The 21,265-nt window shown below is 43.9% G+C and overlaps 1 protein-coding gene across 8 annotated transcripts in view; it reads right to left on the bottom strand.

Moving 5' to 3' along the window:
• sgsm3 (small G protein signaling modulator 3) overlaps window positions 1–21,265 on the bottom strand; it is a 25,066-nt gene extending 3,801 nt beyond the window's left edge. The window contains exons 1-19 of one of the 8 annotated variants that reach the window (XM_090193951.1): window positions 21,069–21,265; window positions 11,620–11,712; window positions 11,177–11,262; window positions 10,823–10,886; window positions 9,236–9,435; window positions 7,782–7,889; window positions 7,323–7,466; window positions 6,669–6,864; window positions 6,183–6,328; window positions 5,683–5,916; window positions 5,441–5,623; window positions 3,731–3,886; window positions 2,814–2,868; window positions 2,084–2,133; window positions 1,802–1,954; window positions 1,653–1,723; window positions 1,497–1,545; window positions 479–564; window positions 268–390 (exon numbers count right to left, since the gene is read on the bottom strand). In XM_090193951.1, coding sequence (XP_090050077.1) covers window positions 268–390; window positions 479–564; window positions 1,497–1,545; window positions 1,653–1,723; window positions 1,802–1,954; window positions 2,084–2,133; window positions 2,814–2,868; window positions 3,731–3,886; window positions 5,441–5,623; window positions 5,683–5,916; window positions 6,183–6,328; window positions 6,669–6,864; window positions 7,323–7,466; window positions 7,782–7,889; window positions 9,236–9,435; window positions 10,823–10,886; window positions 11,177–11,262; window positions 11,620–11,626 — 2,111 coding nt within the window. In that variant the 5' untranslated portion in view covers window positions 11,627–11,712; window positions 21,069–21,265. Of the gene's footprint in view, window positions 1–267; window positions 391–478; window positions 565–1,496; window positions 1,546–1,652; window positions 1,724–1,801; window positions 1,955–2,083; window positions 2,134–2,813; window positions 2,869–3,730; window positions 3,887–5,440; window positions 5,624–5,682; window positions 5,947–6,182; window positions 6,329–6,668; window positions 6,865–7,322; window positions 7,467–7,766; window positions 7,890–9,235; window positions 9,436–10,822; window positions 10,887–11,176; window positions 11,263–11,619; window positions 11,713–12,079; window positions 12,345–21,068 lie in introns of those variants that run through there. The other 7 variants (XM_090193949.1, XM_090193945.1, XM_090193947.1 and 4 more) reach the window with 7 other exon arrangements.

The raw sequence follows: 21,265 nt of genomic DNA, 5'->3' as shown, positions 1-21,265 counted from the left end.
ACACCATTTTATATCCATTTCACTTCATCCTGGCCTCTAAGTCTTTCAAAAATAATCTAGCTGTTAATACGCTTGAATGGCGAGATTTAATCTTGTAATATTCTGCTGGCACCGTCTTGTGTGCGTCGCTCTCGCATTCATTCTCACTTGTGATCTCACAGTTTCACTCCAATCTCTCCTTTGTTTTATTTCTCAATCATTCGTTCCAATCTTTTCTTAATCTCTCCCACTCTGTCTCTCTCGTGGACATCTGTCTCCATCTTTTACCTGAGCTCACACTTGATCTGGACCCATCCTGGGCTGCGTAGGAAGGACCAGGGCTGGTACCACTTCTCCACTGCAGGCATACTGGAACACAACACCTCCAACCACAGGTGTAACACCTGCTCACTGTGGGGGGAGAGAGATGTGGTTAGGGAGTGTTCACTGATAAGAGGGACAGCCAGGATCTCTGAGTGAGAGAATCTGTGTGACTCACTTGAGGCCCACGCAGAGGAGCGAGCGGAACTTGACGTCCATCTGAGCGTGTGCAGAGTCGTGGCTCATATTTACAGACTGCACCGCCTGAAAGAGACAGACGGAGGGCGCTGAAGCATCACTGAAACAAATGCTTATGAATAAAACATTCAGTGTAAAACTGTCTGTAGCCTAAGGCCTATGTTTCTAACAGACAACCTTCACAGCCCATCGGCCCCTACCACTAGGCAGTTCCTCATTCCCCCTTTGAAAGCACCTGAAATGCAGATACTAAGTATCATTTTTTAAATTGTACTTTTTTCCTCCTTTATCTCCCTAATTTCGTGATATCCAATTGGTAGTTACAGTCTTGTCCCATCGCTGCAACTCCTGTACGGACTCAGGAGAGTTGAAGGTCGAAACACGACCCCGCCAAGCCACACTGCTTGTTGACACATTGCTCGCATAACCCAAAAGCCAGCAGCACCAATGTGTCGGAGGAAACACCATACACCTGGCGACTGAAGTCAGCGTGCAGACGCATGGCCTGGGACATCCCAGCCAGCCAAATCCTTCCCTAACCTGGACGGCGCTGGGTCAATTGTGCACAGCCTCATGGGCCTCCCAGAGGTTTGTCAGTGAATTATTGTATAGTCAGTCTAGCCCGGGATTGAACCTGGGTCTGTAGTGACGCCTCTAGCATTGTGATGGAGTGCCTTAGTCCGCTGCACCACTCAGGAGGCCCAGATACTGTAAATTCAATAGAGAACTAGGTCCCATATTACACAGTTCTTTCAGATCTTGGAGATGGAATGAGGAAGTCTTTAGTGGCGGGAAGTCTTTAGTGGCGGGAAGTCTTTAGTGGCGGGAAGTCTTTAGTGGCGGGAAGTCTTTAGTGGCGGGAAGTCTTTAGTGGCAGGGTGTGAGGAAGTCTTTAGTGGCAGGGTGTGAGGAAGTCTTTAGTGGCAGGAAGTCTTTAGTGGCAGGGTGTGAGGAAGTAAACAGGCTTGTTATAGGATAACATTTACAAAAGGACTCACTCTGTAGAGGAGCTCCTCTGGTGTGAGAACCTTGCCATCCTCATCTAATCTGGGGGGAGAGAGAGAGAACTGATGGACTGCACCACACAACTAAGACAACTGTGTAGGAATCCTAGCTGTTCATATGGTACAGAGGTCTGTGTGTGTCTAAGTTACCTGTACGTCTTACACAGCACCAGTCTGGAGTAGACCGAGTTAAAGTCCCTCTCCACCTCTCTACTGGCTGCCTGATGAGAAAACAGACCAAAGAACAGTCAGGTAAGGCACCGTCAGACAGACACTGAACCCAGCTGTCTGTCTCCTACCTCCTCTATGAAGAGCCAGGGGTGGCAGGGTCCTCCCAGTATGGAGGGTTTCTTCAAACCGTGTTGGAAGATGGCCTTCAGGGCAGGACACAACGTCCCTCTGACCAGGTCTGTCACCGCCTCAGTCACCGAGTCATCACCCGCCAGAGAGTACTGGGCACAGCAGACCAGTTATACATACAATACTGACAAACCCATAGACTGGATATATCCACTAAAATAACACTGACAAATTTAAGTCTGTTTTTACTAGACTGACTACACAATAATTCACTGACAAACCTCTTTGCTCCGCTCATCAAGGATTTCTACGAACTTGGCTGGAAACCAACCTTGAGTAAGAGGACAGATCATGAGATAGATGGTTCCCCAGAGTGTTAGGAAAACAGACTACAACATTCTACAGGACGTGTGGAGGGGAGATTGGGACAGAGATGGACATTCTACAGGACGTGTGGAGGGGAGATTGGGACAGAGACGGACATTCTACAGGACGTGTGGAGGGGAGATTGGGACAGAGATGGACATTCTACAGGACGTGTGGAGGGGAGATTGGGACAGAGATGGCCATTCTACAGGACGTGTGGAGGGGAGATTGGGACAGAGATGGCCATTCTACAGGACGTGTGGAGGGGAGATTGGGACAGAGATTGACATTCTACAGGACGTGTGGAGGGGAGATTGGGACAGAGATGGACATTCTACAGGACGTGTGGAGGGGAGATTGGGACAGAGATGGCCATTCTACAGGACGTGTGGAGGGGAGATTGGGACAGAGATGGCCATTCTACAGGACGTGTGGAGGGGAGATTGGGACAGAGATGGACATTCTACAGGACGTGTGGAGGGGAGATTGGGACAGAGATGGCCATTCTACAGGACGTGTGGAGGGGAGATTGGGACAGAGATGGACATTCTACAGGACGTGTGGAGGGGAGATTGGGACAGAGATGGACATTCTACAGGACGTGTGGAGGGGAGATTGGGACAGAGATGGGGTGTTTTCATTCACCTCTCAGCCCGTTGAGTTCTCCCACCCAACAGTGCTCATCTTTCTGGGAAAAAATCTGAGAAAGAGAAAAAGAGGGATGAGATGGAGGAGTGAGTTAGTCACTGTTGTAAAACTTTTTTTTTTTTTACACGTATGTTTTCACATCCATTTCACACGCTGTGTTTGCAAAAACAAAGTCAGTGTGCTGTTAACAGTATAGCTTTCCCCACTGTGTTAACAGTATAGCTTTCCCCACTGTGTTAACAGTATAGCTTTCCCACTGTGTTAACAGTATAGCTTTCCCACTGTGTTAACAGTATAGCTTTCCCACTGTGTTAACAGTATAGCTTTCCCACTGTGTTAACAATATAGCTTTCCCACTGTGTTAACAGTATAGCTTTCCCCACTGTGTTAACAGTATAGCTTTCCCCACTGTGTTAACAGTATAGCTTTCCCACTGTGTTAACAGTATAGCTTTCCCCACTGTGTTAACAGTATAGCTTTCCCACTGTGTTAACAGTATAGCTTTCCCCCTGTGTTAACAGTATAGCTTTCCCCACTGTGTTAACAGTATAGCTTTCCCACTGTGTTAACAGTATAGCTTTCCCACTGTGTTAACAGTATAGCTTTCCCACTGTGTTAACAGTATAGCTTTCCCCACTGTGTTAACAGTATAGCTTTCCCCACTGTGTTAACAGTATAGCTTTCCCACTGTGTTAACAGTATAGCTTTCCCACTGTGTTAACAGTATAGCTTTCCCACTGTCCCTGTACCATACCGGGCTCTAACTAGTGCTACTCTGCTCACAAACACGTGACCAACTTCCTTGACAATGTACCAACGGATTGAGCTACACAAATACATGGCAAATTAAAGCAAGCTGTGGAGTGAAATTACAGCACTTAACTCCATTACATGTATGTGTTCTGTCCACTCACTGTGATGATGTCGTTCTTCCTAAAGCCCAGTTCGTCGTCGTCATGGCGCTCAAAGTCCAACAGGGCTTTGGCCCGTCTCCGTCGGTTACGAGACACAACCAGGAAGTTCTCGTGGTCTCTCTGGTGGCTCTCCATGGAGTAGTCTGGAGTCAGGTCCTGAGAGGAGGGACAGAGGGAGGGAGAGAGAGAAAGATGAAGAGAAGGCGAGAGGGGGAGGGACATAGATTAATCTAATCAAATTAGCTCAGAATGTACATCAAACATGTCAATCAGAATGACTCCACTATTTCCTAACTGTGTCGCAGTGTGAAGCACCATTGATTCAGTGATTTGATTTAATGACCGAGTGACTCATTGTTGGGTAACATGACTCACGGTGCTGCTGTGTCAGGGGAAGAATTCAATTATATGACTCATGCCACGATTACACCAGGCACTACCTAAAGCCTTCTACTGGAGATCAGTCATGGGAAAGGGGGATAACCTAGTCAGTTGTACAACCATGCATTCAACTGAAATGTGTCTTTGCATTTAACCCAACCCCTCTGAATCAGAGAGGGGCAGAGGGCTGCCTTAAATTGACATCCAGGTCTTCAGCACCAGCATGGGGGAGGACAAGAGATGCATACATTCAGCGACTTAACGGCCAGCGACTGAGCTCAGAGACCGGAAAGTCACAGATTTCTGCAGATTATCAGCAAGGCGACCACAAGATAACCAGGTGAAGGAGGGACGGACTCCCTACCCATAGCATTGTCACCATGCCAAATAGGCTAAGGTGACATTGTGCATGGTATTTAGGGAGAGCTCAGCTACTTCTTACTACAAGGCAGCTTCTCTCTTAAACGCGGGGTCAGTGAAACTGAGTCGATTCAGTAATCTGATTTAGTAGTGAGACTCACAGTGCTGGTGTGTTGGGGGTCCAGACAGCTATATGATTCAGTAACCTGATTCAGTAGTGAGATTCACAGTGCTGGTGTGTTGGGGGTCCAGACAGCTATATGATTCAGTAGTGAGACTCACAGTGCTGGTGTGTCGGGGGTCCAGACAGCTATATGATTCAGTAGTGAGACTCACAGTGCTGGTGTGTCGGGGGTCCAGACAGCTATATGATTCAGTAACCTGATTCAGTAGTGAGATTCACAGTGCTGGTGTGTTGGGGGTCCAGACAGCTATATGATTCAGTAGTGAGACTCACAGTGCTGGTGTGTCGGGGGTCCAGACAGCTATATGATTCAGTAGTGAGACTCACAGTGCTGGTGTGTCGGGGGTCCAGACAGCTATATGATTCAGTAACCTGATTCAGTAGTGAGATTCACAGTGCTGGTGTGTTGGGGGTCCAGACAGCTATATGATTCAGTAGTGAGACTCACAGTGCTGGTGTGTTGGGGGTCCAGACAGCTATATGATTCAGTAACCTGATTCAGTAGTGAGATTCACAGTGCTGGTGTGTTGGGGGTCCAGACAGCTTTATGATTCAGTAGTGAGATTCACAGTGCTGGTGTGTTGGGGGTCCAGACAGCTATATGATTCAGTAGTGAGACTCACAGTGCTGGTGTGTCGGGGGTCCAGACAGCTATATGATTCAGTAGTGAGACTCACAGTGCTGGTGTGTCGGGGGTCCAGACAGCTATATGATTCAGTAGTGAGATTCACAGTGCTGGTGTGTTGGGGGTCCAGACAGCTATATGATTCAGTAGTGAGACTCACAGTGCTGGTGTGTCGGGGGTCCAGACAGTGGAAGTGTTCAGCGGTGCGGGTGATGGCCTCTCGGAGCGCTGCTACCAGCTCTGTCTGCTTGATGTTCTTAGACTTGAGAGCCTCCGCCTCGTCCTCACCCCACAACAGAGAGCTCAGAGTGGACTTCCTACGTAGCGACTGTCTCCTCACAACCTATAGACACACTCTGGTTAGACATGCTATCACACACACATTTCTATCAGACCACTCACTTTATTGAGGTTGTTGTTGAGTGTGTGGGAGTTGTTGGTGTTGAGCTGGGCCTGCTCATTGAGGATGTAAGCCAGGTGTTTGTTCCTCTGGGCCTCCAGTGTGTCCTGGGACAGCGCCCCCACCAGCCTCATGGCCTCCCCCAGTACTGCAGCCCCGTCACCCAGCTGGCTGGGCAGATCGGACAGCGTGTTGAAGATGGACGCAGAGTTCTCAGAGGACACCAGCTCCTCCTCCTGTAGGGGAGAGAGGAGAAGGTCAACCTCCTGTAGGGGGGAGAGGAGAGGGTTAAACAGGGGAATGACCAATCCCAAATCCCCAAGACACTTGTAGGCCTCTAGATCTGAAAGGGTTGGATAGATGTAGGAAAAAGAGGTGGAGTTATTACTGTATGATTTTCAATACCAATCCAATCCTTTCTGATCTACACAGGTCTAGGGAGTAGGGGTTGGTTTAAAATCAAACCAGCAACCAGCCAGCCAATGAGAAACAACTATCCCACCTTGATCTTGAGCATGCCCAGTGTGACCTGGAAGAGGACCACAGAGCCCTGGTAGAACAGCAGGTCCCAGATCCTCAGCAGGATGCGGATGTCCACCACACTGGCAAACGATGTCAGGAACCAGTGCAGCGTGATCAGAGACAACTCTGGGGGAGGAGAGGAGGCGAAGGGAAGGGTTAGGACACACAGGCAGGTTGGTCTCCTACACTACACCCGACATTCTTAGCAATGTTTGTGGCCTCTAAACACCAGACTTTAAAAGCCTTATTGCAGTTTCCCTGTAGCTCCCATGATCCCTATTCACATTTTTACATTAACAGCTTAGTCATTTAGCAGACATTTTTATCCAGAGTGACTTACACTAGTGCATTCAATCTTAAGTTAGCTATGTGAGACAACCACAGTTCATTTTCCTCCATAAAGTAGGATCCAGCAAAGTAGGATAAGACGAGTGTTAAAGTGTAAAGAACCCCCCATCTCTCTCACCGATGTCGTGCTCCTGCAGAAGCCTGTCCAGGCTTGGTAGATACTGGACTATGAGCTGTCTGAGGACCCTCTGGTCTGTCTGGACCCCCAGCAGGGTGGAGGAGAAGTAGGAGGGTGGCAGCAGGTCCTCGATCAGGGCACACATCATCCACAGCACGTCCTCCTCCTCCAGGAACAGCAACAGACATGACACCACCTGGGGATGGGGAGAGCGTGGAGAAAAGAAACAGAAGAGATTAGATCTTTATTGTCCCCGTTGGGCAATTCGGTTGCAGCGAAAATACAGAGTCTGGGCAGATACAAACATATACACATTACAGTAGAGGTATTACAAACTCCCTAGATTAAAGAGTTAATCAAGAACACAAGATCAAAGTAATATTTAAAATACTATTTAAAACGTGCAGAAAGGGACCTGGATAGTAATATGCCAGGTCTTTACCAGACAGAGGAAAGTGTATTAACCTGGATGGTAATATGCCAGCTCTTTACCAGACAGAGGAATGTGTATTAACCTGGATGGTAATATGCCAGGTCTTTACCAGCCAGAGGAAAGTGTATTAACCTGGATGGTAATATGCCAGGTCTTTACCAGACAGAGGAAAGTGTATAGATCGTAACTACACAATAGAGCACAGTGAACGTCCTCCTTACCATGCCTGTGCCCTGGCAGTAGCCAATGTCTGGGTAGAGCCATGCCAGGCCCCGCAGTACCCGCCTCAGCCTGGGAACACCCACACTCTGCAGGCTGCAGAAACACGCGTTGGAGGGCATGGTCCGCAACAGGTCCTTCTCTATCTGAGAGAGGGGGAAGAGATGGACGGAGTGGGATGAGAAGGGGTGGCGAGATAGAGGGAAGACAGAGAGAGGGGGGAAATATTGTTTTTCAACCAATGTGTTGTAAGAGTTTACAGATTTATTAGCATATATAAATTAATAATCAACCATTAATAAATCCCCTTGTAAATCACTTATATTTTTTAAAACAGGTTAACAATGTTTGATCCTCAATCACAGATTTTCATCAAGGGAGAGAAACATCTTACATCATCAGTACCATTCCACCCCTCCACCTGGAGTCATCTGGATGTACAGTACCTCAGCATCCAGTACCTGTTTGGCAGCAGTGGTCTCGTCGTTGGTGCTGTTCTTAACGATCTCTTTGTAGGATATCTCTGTAGTCCTTTTCTTCTGCAGAGCTCCAGACAGACGCATCCACAACTAGCACGACCAGAGAGAGAGGGGGGGGGGGGGGGGGGGGGGCAGTCAGACAACAGACGAGAGGTCGACTGATTATGATTTTTCAACGCCGATACCGATTATTGGAGGACCAAAAAAACACAATACCTTTGAGATGATATATATATAAAAATCAATCAATCAATCATAGACCTAATTATAATATAAAAACACACAGAAATACGAGCCTTAGGTCATTAATATGGTAAACTATCATTTTGAAAAAACAAAACGTTTATTCTTTCAGTGAAATACGGAACCGTTCCGTATTTTATCTTATGCACAACCTTCAATGTTATGTCATAATTATGTACAATTCTGGCAAATTAATTACGGTCTTTGTTAGGAAGAAATGGTCTTCACACAGTTCGCAATGAGCCAGGCGGCCCAAACTGCTGCATATACCCTGACTCTGTTGCACAGAATGCAAGAGAAGTGACACAATTTCCCTAGTTAAAATAAATTAATGTTAGCAGACAATATTAACTAAATATGCAGGTTTAAAAATATTTACTTGTGTATTGATTTTAAGAAAGGCATTGATGTTTATGGTTAGGTACTCATTGGTGCAACTATTGTGCTATTTTCGCGAATGTGCTTGTTAAATCACCTGTTTGGCGAAGTAGGCTGTGATTCAATTATAAATTAACAGGCACCGCATTGATTATATGCAACGCAGGACAAGCTAGATAAACTAGTAATATCAACAACCATGTGTAGTTAACTAGAGATTGTTTTTTATAAGATATGTTTCATGCTAGCTAGCACCTTACCTTGGCTTCTTGCTGCACTCGCATAACAGGTAGTCAGCCTGCAACGCAGTCTCCTTGTGGAGTGCAATGTAATCGGCTATAATCGGTGTCCAAAAATGCAGATTACAGATTATGAACACTTGGAAAATCGGCCCTAATTAAATCGGCCATTCCGATTAATCAGTCGACCTCTACAACAGACATCTCTGAATCAGGTTATACACCGTAGTAGGAGTTGGCCCTTTGACCACTTTATCTCCCCTTACTGGTCTGTGGTCTCATTCTGCCTTTTCCCTTTGTTAAAACCTCTACTGCTGTGTTTTCCCCCTCTAGGCCCCCTTACTGGTCTGTGGTCTCATTCTGCCTTTTCCCTTTGTTAAAACCTCTACTGCTGTGTTTTCTCCCCTCTAGGCCCCCTTACTGGTCTGTGGTCTCATTCTGCCTTTTCCCTTTGTTAAAACCTCTACTGCTGTGTTTTCTCCCCTCTAGGCCCCCTTACTGGTCTGTGGTCTCATTCTGCCTTTTCCCTTTGTTAAAACCTCTACTGCTGTGTTTCCCCCCTCTAGGCCCCCTTACCTGTGGTCTCATGCTGTGTGGTATGCCCCCCAGCACCAGGGAGCGGAGGCGTTCAGAGTGGGGCAGGACGGGGGAGATGAGGTCCCAGGTCAGGTCTCCTACGGTGTGGTTGTGGGTGAACTCCAGGTGGGCCTGCCAGCGCAGCCTCTGCTGGGGGTCCTCTCTCTGGGGCTCTGGCCTCGGCTCTGGCTCTACACCATCTGGAGGGGGAGAGAGATGGTGTTCAACTTCAGTTATCGTTGTTCAGGGTTATACTCCTGCATTCCTGTTACTTTGGCACTGTCTGCTTCCCCTGTTTTAATGATTTCTCCTCCTCCACCACTAAGGTCTGTTTCCCCTGTTTTAACCCATTAGACATGGGCCCAACAACAGCCCCAGTGTTCAGCTGTGTCTCAGTTCCTTTACAGTGGACTACGTCTACAGTATCAGCAACAGGTCAATAGGATTTCAGCAAGCAGTGCAAGTCACTTTTTTACCTTTATTTAACTAGGCAAGTCAGTTAAGAACACATTGTTATTTACAATGACTGCCTTTCCCCCAGCCAAACCCTAACCAGGGGCGGCAGGGTAGCCTAGTGTTGGACTAGTAACTGGAAGGTTGCAAGTTCGAACCCCCGAGCTGACATGGTACAAATCTGTCGTTCTGCCCCTGAGCAGTTAACCCACTGTTCCTAGGCCGTCATTGAAAATAAGAATTTGTTCTTAACTGACTTGCCTAGTTAAATAAAAATAAAAAATAAATAACCCGGATGACACTGGTCCAATTGTGCGCCATCCTATGGGACTCCCAATCACGACCGGTTGTGAAACAGCCTGGAATCAAACCAGGATCTGTAGTGACACCTCTTGCACTGAGATGCAGTGTCTTAGACCGCTGTGCCACTCGGGAGGCCCCAATTCAATGCCTGTGAACTGATCACAGGTATTGAATTGATCGGTCACACGTTGCATACTGTAACTGTACAGCTATGGCTGAAAAAATCTGAAAGACGATGGCCAGAGCTTACCCATGATGTTGAATAAAATCGTTACGCAACAAGTCAGTTTTAGTCAACGTATGGAATAGTTGGGAAATGACAAATCCGAAATGCGGTCTTTTCCTATGATATATGACACACATTTTCAGCCTACGTTACATTTCAGGGCTGGGTTTTATTTGGGTGTTACCACCAACCAGCATGCCACTGTTTATTCATCAGAAACAGGTGCAGTGTTATTCATTTTCAAGACTGAGATGAGCCAAACAGCCTTGTGTCCACTTGTCAACCTGAGCCATGGAGCAAATTAAAATGGGGCGTGGAAACGGGATTTTGCACCTACACTTTTTTTATTTTTACCAGAAATGCATCATCCATTGGATAATATATTTTTAACAAAGACTAGCTAAAAAAATGTATCTGACCATTTTATAAATGGAATAACACAACCCACCACGGTAGTCAACTCTTAATCTACTGAATGACTGCTAACATATTGCTGGGTGAGTAAAGACCAATATCGTTTAAAAGAAGCAAATCACATTAAAATTGATGCATGCAATGAGTGATATATCTGTGATGAAGGTTTGAGTCCTATGTTTTCTTCTTACCATCACTGTCCAGCCTGAAGCCAAACTCATCATACTGCAGTTCTGCCTCCTCTGTTGGGTCCTTCTGTAAACGGAGACAATAAGAGCCATACAACAAGTCCCATGACATATTATATTAAAGTACAAGATAAATCACAGTAAACACTACGGGTTAAGCAGTACCTTTATAGGTCAATGAGTGCAAACAAGACGTTACAAGAATGAATGGCAAAAAAATATGAATATGGGCAGGTGTGGTAAAAACATTCACATTCAATAAATCCAGAAATAGCCTAGAAAACCACAGTACTAAGCTAGAGGCTCCCTCTCCTCAGTGTTAACCTAGCAGTACAAAGATGTCAGGTCAGTCTGTACCTGATAGTACTTGGCCAGGATGTCCTGGGGCCACATACTGGAGGTCAGGGCTGAGAAGGGGCCCCCAGGGGCTGGAGTGTAACCACCTGGAACACAGAGGGGGGAAGGAATGAGAGAAGAGGGAGATAGAAGATAAACTGATTGTGAGTCAAATAATGTGAGGGACAAAGAAAATAGAAGGACAAGAGAGGAAACATGAAGGGAAAGGGGCGAGGTGGGATGACAGAGGACTGAATGAGAATAGACTGACAGGGGGAAAATCAAACCCTGACAGAGAAGTTTGAGAGAAAGACGGAATGGAAAATGATAGGGGGGTGAGAGGAGAAACTGGCAGAAGGATAATCAACAGCACTATCAGAAAGGGGAAGCATAAGGGAAAGAAAAGGAAGAGGATGGAGGGATTGAGGGAGGGAAGAGGGGAAGAGAGGGATGGGAGCCCTTACCTGACATGCCGGAGGAGAGCAGAATGAATAAGGTGTGTGTTGGTGTAGACAACCACTCTGGGAAAGGAGGGAGATCAGATACTAGCACCGACTCTGGAAGGAGAAAACAGACAAATTACCTGTCTGACCCAATAACTCACTCACACTAATGTCCCAAAGATTAGTCCCCCTTTAGTTAACTCCTTTTTGAATCCAAGAGTGGCAGAAGAGCTCCTGCATGTTCAGTTTGGTCTTCAATTCCATGTAGCAAGGTAGCCAGCATCAGTACATCCTTTCATAATCAGTCTTTCCTTCCCCTAGTAAGGAGGGGTCAGTTCAAACACATTTAGACACTAGACAGAGCACACAATAAGAGCTTAACCCTTCTCCATGTGAAGCAGTAGAACTACTGGAGCAACAGCCTCTCTCTCATGAACACACCTCTTCCTTATAGAAAACAAACAAAACAGAAGACACTAACATGACCTATTCTTGCACCGTGCAGTCAGGATCAAAAGTGATAGAACAAGAGAGGGAGGTCAGGATGGAGAGATACAATGAGGAAAGAGATTGAAGTGAGAGATGGAGGAAGAACAGATGATCAGAGCAAGAGAGGGAGCGAGTGGGAGAAAGAAAGAACTGGGGGTGTGTGAAGGAGGAAGAAAGAGGGATACAACTCTGAAGCACCAACTGTTCTCATGCAATAATAATGGCAACGTGACCATGGCTGCTGCTCTACATACTGTAAATATTGCCCTTCCTTGGCTTCTCCCACAAACACACACACACTATAAGAGTGTTATTGTCTTGAAAGTAAACCCATGACATGCCTAGCTCCTCAGGGAGTAGAAGGGGGGGCTGGCAGCAGCATTTGACCTCAGTGTATTTGAATGAGCAGCAGTTAAGTGTACCCATTAAGACCACTTCCATCTTTGGATTCAAAGTAGAAAAAGACAAATGTTCTGCTATTTAATGTTTCAACCAGTTATTCTAAGCCAATCAGGTGTTTTATTATTCATTATGGACAGTTTGAACTAGTGGCCAATTTCAAAGCTGCAAAAAAACTTTGACTGATAATAACATTTCTGATACTTTTAGTAGTACCTCAGTTGATCATACTTAATATAAATAGGAGATTAATGTGTTGATATATGCACATGATAGCATACAACGTGTATTAATTACTATTTATTACCAATTGAAAATAGGTTTTTCAAGCTAGCAGTCGCACCACGTCAAAGTCAATGTAGCAACAGAACTCAATATAGAACAATATAATCAAATCACATTTGATCGGTCACATGTTAGCAGATGTTAATGCGAGTGTAGCGATATTGCTTGTGCTTCTAGTTCAGACAATGTAGTAATATCTAACACATTCACAATGACTGCCTTACACACACAAATGTGAAGGGATGAATAAGAATCTGTACATATAAATATATGGATGAGTGATGGCGGTGCGGCATAGGCCAGATGCAGTAGATGGTATAGAATACAGTATATACATATGAGATGAGCATTGTAGGATATGTAAACATTATTAAAGTGTTGTTATTTAAAGTGACTAGTGATACCATTATTAAGTCAATTTATTAAAGTGGCCAAAGAATTGAGTCTATGTTGGCAAAAGCCTCTCTTTGTTAGTGATGGCTGTTTAACAGTCTGATGGCCTTGAGATTGAAAAACAGCTTCCGTCTCTCGGTTCCAGCTTTGATGCACCTGCACTGACCTCGCCTTCTGGATGATAGCAGGGTGAACAGGCAGTGGCTCGGGTGGTTGTTGTCCTTGATGATCTTTTTGGCCTTCCTGTGATATCGGGTGCTGTAGGTGTCCTGGAGGGAAGGTAGTTTGCCCCCGGTGATTCTTTGTGCAGACCGCACCACCCCCCGGAGAGCCTTGCGGTTGAGGGTTGTGCAGTTGCCGTACCAGGTGGTGATACAGTCCGACAGGACTGTTGCGCCTTCACCACGCTGTCTGTGTGGGTGGACTATTTCAGTTTGTGTGAGTTTGTGTGAAAATAAAATAAAAAACTAACTTTACACCTTCTCCATTACTGTCCTTTGTTTTGTTGACATTGAGTGAGAGGTTATTGAACTTTCCGGACACCACACTCCGAGGGCACGCACCTCCTCCCTGTAGGCCGTCTCGTCGTTGTTGGTAATCAAGCCTGAGTAGCAGACAGTTTACTCTGGGCACTTTATTCATCCAAGCTACTCAATACTGCCCCCAGCCTTAACAAGTTAAACATATTGCACTTTTACTTTCTTCTCCAACACTTTGTTTTTGCATTATTTAAACCAAATTGAACATGTTTCATTCTTTATTTGAGACTAAATTGATTTTATTTATGTATTAAGTTCAAATATAGTGTTCATTCAGTATTGTCATTACAAATTAGAGGTCGACCGATTAATCGGAATGGCCGATTTAATTAGGGCCGATTTCAAGTTTTCATAAACAATCTTTTTTTTTTTTACACCTTTATTTTAAATCTTTATTTAACTAGGCAAGTCAGTTAAGAACACATTCTTATTTTCAATGACGGCCTAGGAACGGTGGGTTAATTGCCTCGTTCAGGGGCAGAACGACAGATTTTCACCTTGTCAGCTCGGGGGATTCAATCTTGCAACCTTACAGTTAACTAGTCCAACGCTCTAACCACCTGCCTCTCATTGCACTCCACGAGGAGATTGCCTGTTACGCGAATGAAGTAAGCCAAGGTAAGTTGCTAGCTAGCATTAAACTTATCTTATAAAAAACAATCATAATCACTAGTTAACTACACATGGTTGATGATATTACTAGATATTATCCAGCGTTGCATATAATCGATGCGGTGCATATCGTTGCTCCAATGTGTACCTAACCATGAACATCAATGTCTTTCTTAAAATCAATACACAGAAGTATATATTTTTAAACCTGAATATTTAGCTAAAATAAAACCAGGTTAGCAGGCAATATTAACCAGGTGAAATTGTGTCACTTCTCTTGCGTTCATTGCATGCAGTCAGTGTATATGCAACAGATTGGGCCGCCTAATTTGCCAGAATGTTACGTAATTATGACATAACATTGAAGGTTGTACAATGTAACAGGGATATTTAGACTAATGGATGCCACCCCTTAGATAAAATATGGAACGGTTCCATATTTCACTGAAAGAATAAACGTTTTGTTTTCGAGATGATAGTTTCCGGATTTGACCATATTAATGACCTAAGGCTCGTATTTCTGTGTGTTATTATGCTTTAACTAAGTCTATGATTTGATAGAGCAGTCTGACTGAGGAATGGTAGGCACCAGCAGGCTCGTAAGCATTCATTCAAACAGCACTTTCATGCGTTTTGCCAGCAGCTCTTCGTTGTGCGTCAAGCATTGCGCTGTTTATGACTTCAAGCCTATCAACTCCCGAGATTAGGCTTATGTAACCAATGTGAAATGCCTAGCTAGTAAGCGGGGTGCGCGCTAATAGCGTTTCAAACGTCACTCGCTCTGAGACTTGGAGTGGTTGTTCCCCTTGTTCTGCATGGGTAAAGCTGCTTCGAGGGTGGCTGTTGTCGTTGTGTTCCTGGTTCGAGCCCAGGGAGGAGCGAGGAGAGGGACGGAGGCTATACTGTTACACTGGCAATACTAAAGTGCCTATAAGAACATCCAATAGTCAAAGGTTAATGAAATACAAATGGTATAGAGAGAAATAGTCCTATAATAACTACAACCTAAAACTTCTTACCTGGGAATATTGAAGACTCATGTTAAAAGGAACCACCAGCTTTCATATGTTCTGAGCAAGGAACTGAAACGTTAGCTTTCTTACATTGCACTTTTACTTTCTTCTCCAGCACTTTGTTTTTTGCATTATTTAAACCAAATTGAACATGTTTCATTATTTATTTGAGGCTAAATTGATTTTATTGATGTGTTATATCAAGTTCAAATAAGTGTTAATTCAGTATTGTTGTAATTGTCATTATTACAAATTAATTAATTAAAAATCGACCGATTAAATCGGTATTGGCTTTTTTCGGTCCTCCAAATTGGTAACTGTATTCATAAGTGATGACAAATCTTTTAAAAGTTTTGTTACTTTAATGAGAAATGAGAAAAAAGTTCCATTTGGAATATTTTTAATTTCAGTGTGATTAACTCAGGCCTTGTCATTAGGGGAGCAATGTTACAAAGTATTAGAAATAGATTTGGGTACGACTTTTTGGGACTTTGAAAACGGTTGCAATAAGGAAAGTTTTTGCATTGGTAGTTGTGGAAAAATGCATATCTGATCAAAAAATGTATCCTAATAATAATATAAATATCTCAGTGATCCAAGAGGAAATGTCATGAAAAATAACACGATCATTCTTTGGGTCAAATGTCAGTTTTGTGAGAATTACCCATGCTTGTGTGTATGTTTGTATGTGCGTTTGCAAGGACAAATCAACAGGCGTTAGACTATCTGGTGAATAAATAATGAAGCCTAAAATCGTGTGTGTGAGTGAAAGAGAAACCCTTCTGCAGCCAATGCAGTCAGTAGAAAATCCCCACTCGATAACACACAACTCACACACAGTAGTGTCCCTATCAGTTCATACCCAGACTCATATCACAGCGAGTAAAGATAGAGCTTACAGACAAACACAGTTACCTCATCACAGGCCAAAAGAACACCTAGTTGGTTACCCATGGAGACAGTTTCCCCCGGAGACAGCGTCGTCTCTTAATCTTGGATTGGGAGGAAAGCTCACTCAAGTCTTATGAGCTGTGTAGCCTAGAAGATGTTTGTTTGCCATTCCTTTGAGCCAACAAGTCATGTTCTCTAATCACTATGACAAAAACACATTACAGCGCCCCTGGGCCCTAGTAACACAGTGTTCATGTTAACAAACAGTACTTAGCCTATTGAAGTTGTAATCAGCGACAGCCAGACTTGTTGACCGGAAGTGATGTGGGGACAGGTCACACAGAAATTTTAAAAAGCACACACGCTCGCACACACAACTTTAAGTTTTCCAGATGCATTTTACAACACCAGGAGACCTTTTACAAACCTGTTTATCTTGCTGAACTGTGACAATCACTCCCGGCAACTATACCATGGTAACCAACGACAGCTTCATGGAAACAGACACTGTCGGAAAACAAACGTTGCGGCAACAACACGACCACCTTGAAATGATTAAACAGCAGGAGGCTCGCTCTTCTGTTACAACTTCCTAAAGACCATTCATTCACAGTAAACAGCCCCACTATCACCTCCTCATAAACAGACTACATTAGCATAATAGCTATAGCCAGCCAGCCAAGCATATCAGGCCAACCACCATGGCAACAAAGCAGTCATTCATCCAGACATGGAGTATCAGCATATGAGGAGGATATTTGGGACTTGAGAAATCAATTGGTGGTTTGGAGGATGGCCAGAGCAGTCCTAGACTAGTCCATGTGTTTTTCCTGCTTCGGGGGTACAGGGCAACATGTAGGCTACACAGTCATTTGTTGGATTGGTATTACACATTTATAGCGCAAATGTATCCCTTTTCTACATTCTTAAAGACAATTCTGGAAGAAAGCAAAATAAAGAGAGATGGATGGACAGATTTTAAGGCGAGGCTATCCTGTGTTTACCTACACTTTACACAATGAAGATCCTGCTGTGTGGGCTGGGAGTGCCCTGTGTGTGAGCCCTCTGAGTCACCAGAGCAGGAGATCTGGCTTGCAGATTCAGTGCCTTTTTAAATCCCCGCTGAAGACATTTTTATAACAATGTGTTTAATGCATGATTTTAATTATCCATCTAGTTTCTTTGTCCTTCCTCCTGTCTTTGTTAGTACTTATTTATTGTGTTGTTTTATGATGTGAAGCACTGTTGCTTGTATTGAAAGGTGCTATACAACATATTTGTTTAAATGTATTATTATTAAATGGCAGCTAAATTTGACATTTGAGTAATTTAGCAGATGCTCTTATCCAGAGCAACTTACAGGAGCAATTAGGGTTAAGTGCCTTGCTCAAGGGTACAGACAGATTTTTTCACCTAGTCGGCTCTGGGATTCGAACCAGCTGCCTTTCAGTTACTGGCCCAATGCTCTTAAAGGAAGTGCTGCGATGGGCCCTCTCCTTCTCTGCTGCGGTAGACTCTGGTTAAAGTGACCTGTTCTCTGCTCAAAATCCTTAATCCATCTCCTTACTCCCTGGCTCTCCCTCCAGCAGGTCCCCCCAGAGCCAGACAGTCACGTCAGCAAATGGTGAGTCACAGCAGGCTATATCATTGGACACACACACAATGCAAGAGACTAGCTGCCACGAACACCACTCTGCTCAACAGCTAAATTATGATCAGCAGGCCCCATTCTCTTTGGCATGCTTGCGTCGCACCGCACACAAACAGTGGCATGAACGCCCCATCACAGGTTCCCACACCTATTCCAACACACAGACATGTGAGACACGGTAACGAGAAATGCCACTTTCTCTGAAATCCCAAATACTATTCTGGGGAAAGCTCCATAAATCCACAGCCTTCCAAGGAGCTTAGAGGGAACTTAAATGTCATCACATCACTCACTCCCTACTGAGGAAACAGGCTCTGCCTCTGATCCAAACGAACACAGTATCCAACAGCATCCGTCACACTGTGGTCTTTAACCAACAGGTGTTAAAGGCAGAGTGTGTGGTGGAGCCAGTAAGATGGTACCATTCATTTCAGTATGTATGTATGTATGTATGTATGTATGGTTATATTACAAATTTCATGCAATTCTACTCATTTTGCCACGGGGCAGATTTTTGTTAAATTAAACGCATTATGCGGGTTGAATGCAGTAACAGAAAAAACCTATTAATACAATTCCCACGATGGTAGTGACTGCTTATCACTTATTAACCATCAGTTATTCACATGACTTTAATATTTCAGTTGTGTACATTACATTTGTTTTATTTGATTACTATCATTTCATTCCAAGTCATTATCTCTATAGAGCTGCTGCCTACGCTGTCTGACAAAAATCACTATTTTAGTAGTTCAGAGTAAATAAGGCAGACTTATGACTGCTGAATACCAATACCTCAAAGCAACTGCTCTCTGTGTATCCCCTCTTGCATTCATCTGTAGCTTAGTAGCAGGCATAAAAGAAACAGAACGGACAAGCAGCCGAGCAATGGATTATAGGTCAATGTAGTTCATTATCATGTTTTCTGCACTAAACTATGTAGAACATTGGCCAGTTGGAAACTAAAACATTGTACATTTCAGACATGATCCGATTTCTCTACAGAAACTGCAGTACATTGACAGAAGAAAAAAAAAAAAGGATTTTCAAATAATTAGCTAGTTGTTTAAAAACAGAAAAACAACCGACACTTCAGTTAAATCCTTAAGCACCAGTAGTGGTGCGCGACTAATGTGGTTGGAGTCGCCTCTTGCTCGACTCCAAAATACGCTGAAACGGATGCGCACACACCACATTATTGCTGAGTCCTACTAGGAAGACTGCATTTGCATTCTAGAGGACTGACATGAGCATGATGCTGCCCCTTTGCTCATCAACTTAGCCTATAAAAGGACTAGGTGACGTGTAGGAGCAAGAATATTTCTGTGATATATCTGCTGTGTGCAGCCTTGATGGACCCCATGGAATGACATGGCGCAATCTACCCTGATAAGGCTAGCAAGTTAGCAGACTTAAGGAAAATTAAATTAAACATTTGGTCCCATTTAGAAAACCGATTTGTGTTAAGAAAACATGCATTTCATAATCAACAAAATATTTTGTCTGCATTACCATGGCATAGAGGAGTGTCCCAGTTTGACAGTAGGTGATAGGGATACTGTCAAAATGTCACTATTCTAAAAAGGTAGGGTCCACCAAGGGGCCCATCAAGGCTGTGCAGTCATTTAGATTTACATCCCATTACAAAATATGTAATGAATATCCTTTCCTAGTGAAAAAACAAAACAATAGAACCTTAACATCAATTACCTCAGAACCCCTATGTCATTTGACTTACCATTATGCCTCTAGAGACATGTCATTACACGGGATGCCACGCCCACAATGATGCCCATTGAACCAATTTTTTAATCAGTCTCATATTTTCACAATAACACACAGGCATTGATTGTTATTGTACAAATGTATAGGATATCCATTACAAAGCTTACATCTCCCACTTTGCCAGGTGTCCTGCTTAACAATACTCACCCTATACTTTTATATACATTTGATGAATTTACGAGGCATTAATAGACAAGACATTGCTGGATACAGATGACCAAAATATAACCTATGCACATGGTTCTGGCTGTCAGCCTAGTGGCCGACACACCTACCTATGCCTGGCTGTGCTCCCACCCATCACTCTCTCCCTTGGAGTTGGCTCTTTCTTTGCTGTGAAAGATGCAAGAGTTTGTGTTCTCGAAGTAGACTATGGAAAATAGTTTCCACCGTCGCAAAAATAATGAATATTTGGAGTTGATTCCAAGAGGAGCAGATGTCAGAGAATGGGGCAGATAGTCAAGGAATCTATCTGCCCCTCGACTATCTGACTATTATTTTGGAGTCGACTCCCCACCACTAAGCACTAGCAGTTTTTCAGCTAATTTCCTGCAATTCTAAACGTTGCCATAGGATGTAGAGAAATGTTTGAAGTTAATATGATATCTGAGTGATATCTGAATAAGGGCCCCTGGTCGCTCATTTGACCATGATTACAACACGTTTAGACAGCTGGGTAGACAAATTAACCAATCTAAAAATGTTTTGCTGACATGGGCTAATTGAGTGACCATCTGTGACAGCCATAAGAGAAAACTACTGATGCACAACCACATTTCGAAATTGCACCTTGTGTTTCTACTATGCTAACTCAGTAAGTTAAGACCAACTGAGTTCCTAAAAACAATTTAAAAAATCTAATATCCGCGGGTCTACAAACAAGTGTACACTGCGCATGTGTGGAAAAACCTAGTAACCACCATCATCCATGCCATGGCACCGATCACAAATCCTCATCAATGAACTCGCCATACTAACGTTAGTTAACTTTAATTTGTCGGTTATAAATAACATGATCATATTCCATTGTAGCAGCAACACATTAACGTTATATTGATGCCAACAGTCCAACCATGTCACGACTTGGATGGATGGAAACCTTTATCGTTCGTCATCACTTGACATGAACATATTATTTGATTCGTGATTGTATTGGCTACCTAACAAGCTAAACTTCAGCTTACTAATATGCTGTTCAGAACATGCTAGCTAGCTACATTGCCAATCATGATAGATAGATTCAATGAACATGCATGAAGCCTGGCTAGTAAGTTACAGTTCTAGCTTGCTTGATAACAACGCTAATGTTACCTAACTGGCGAACTAATAGCTAGCTAGGTAGCTAACCATATGTTAAATATGGCTCTGGCCTCAACAAGTTCAGTGACTACATTACAATAGCTAGCATCTTACCTTATTGTCATTCTGTACAATTACAAAGGCTGTCCAATGTTTTCCGATGGCGTTTCTTAGTTGTAAAAATAGCCAAATCTGCTACTACTGGGGTTTCTGTTTTGCGTCATGCACCTGTCTGCGGTGCGTTTCTCTTTGGTATCACTGCGCTTCTCCAATGTTTTCCAATATGAAAAGTAGTCCCAGATCCCGGAACT

Source organism: Oncorhynchus mykiss, chromosome 12, assembly GCF_057628025.1.
Source record: "Oncorhynchus mykiss isolate SJ-2025 chromosome 12, ASM5762802v1, whole genome shotgun sequence".
In the NCBI taxonomy this organism is placed as follows: Eukaryota; Metazoa; Chordata; class Actinopteri; order Salmoniformes; family Salmonidae; genus Oncorhynchus; species Oncorhynchus mykiss.
The sequence above is the reverse complement of the archived record's forward strand: the minus strand, read 5'-3'. Positions and strand labels throughout refer to the sequence as shown.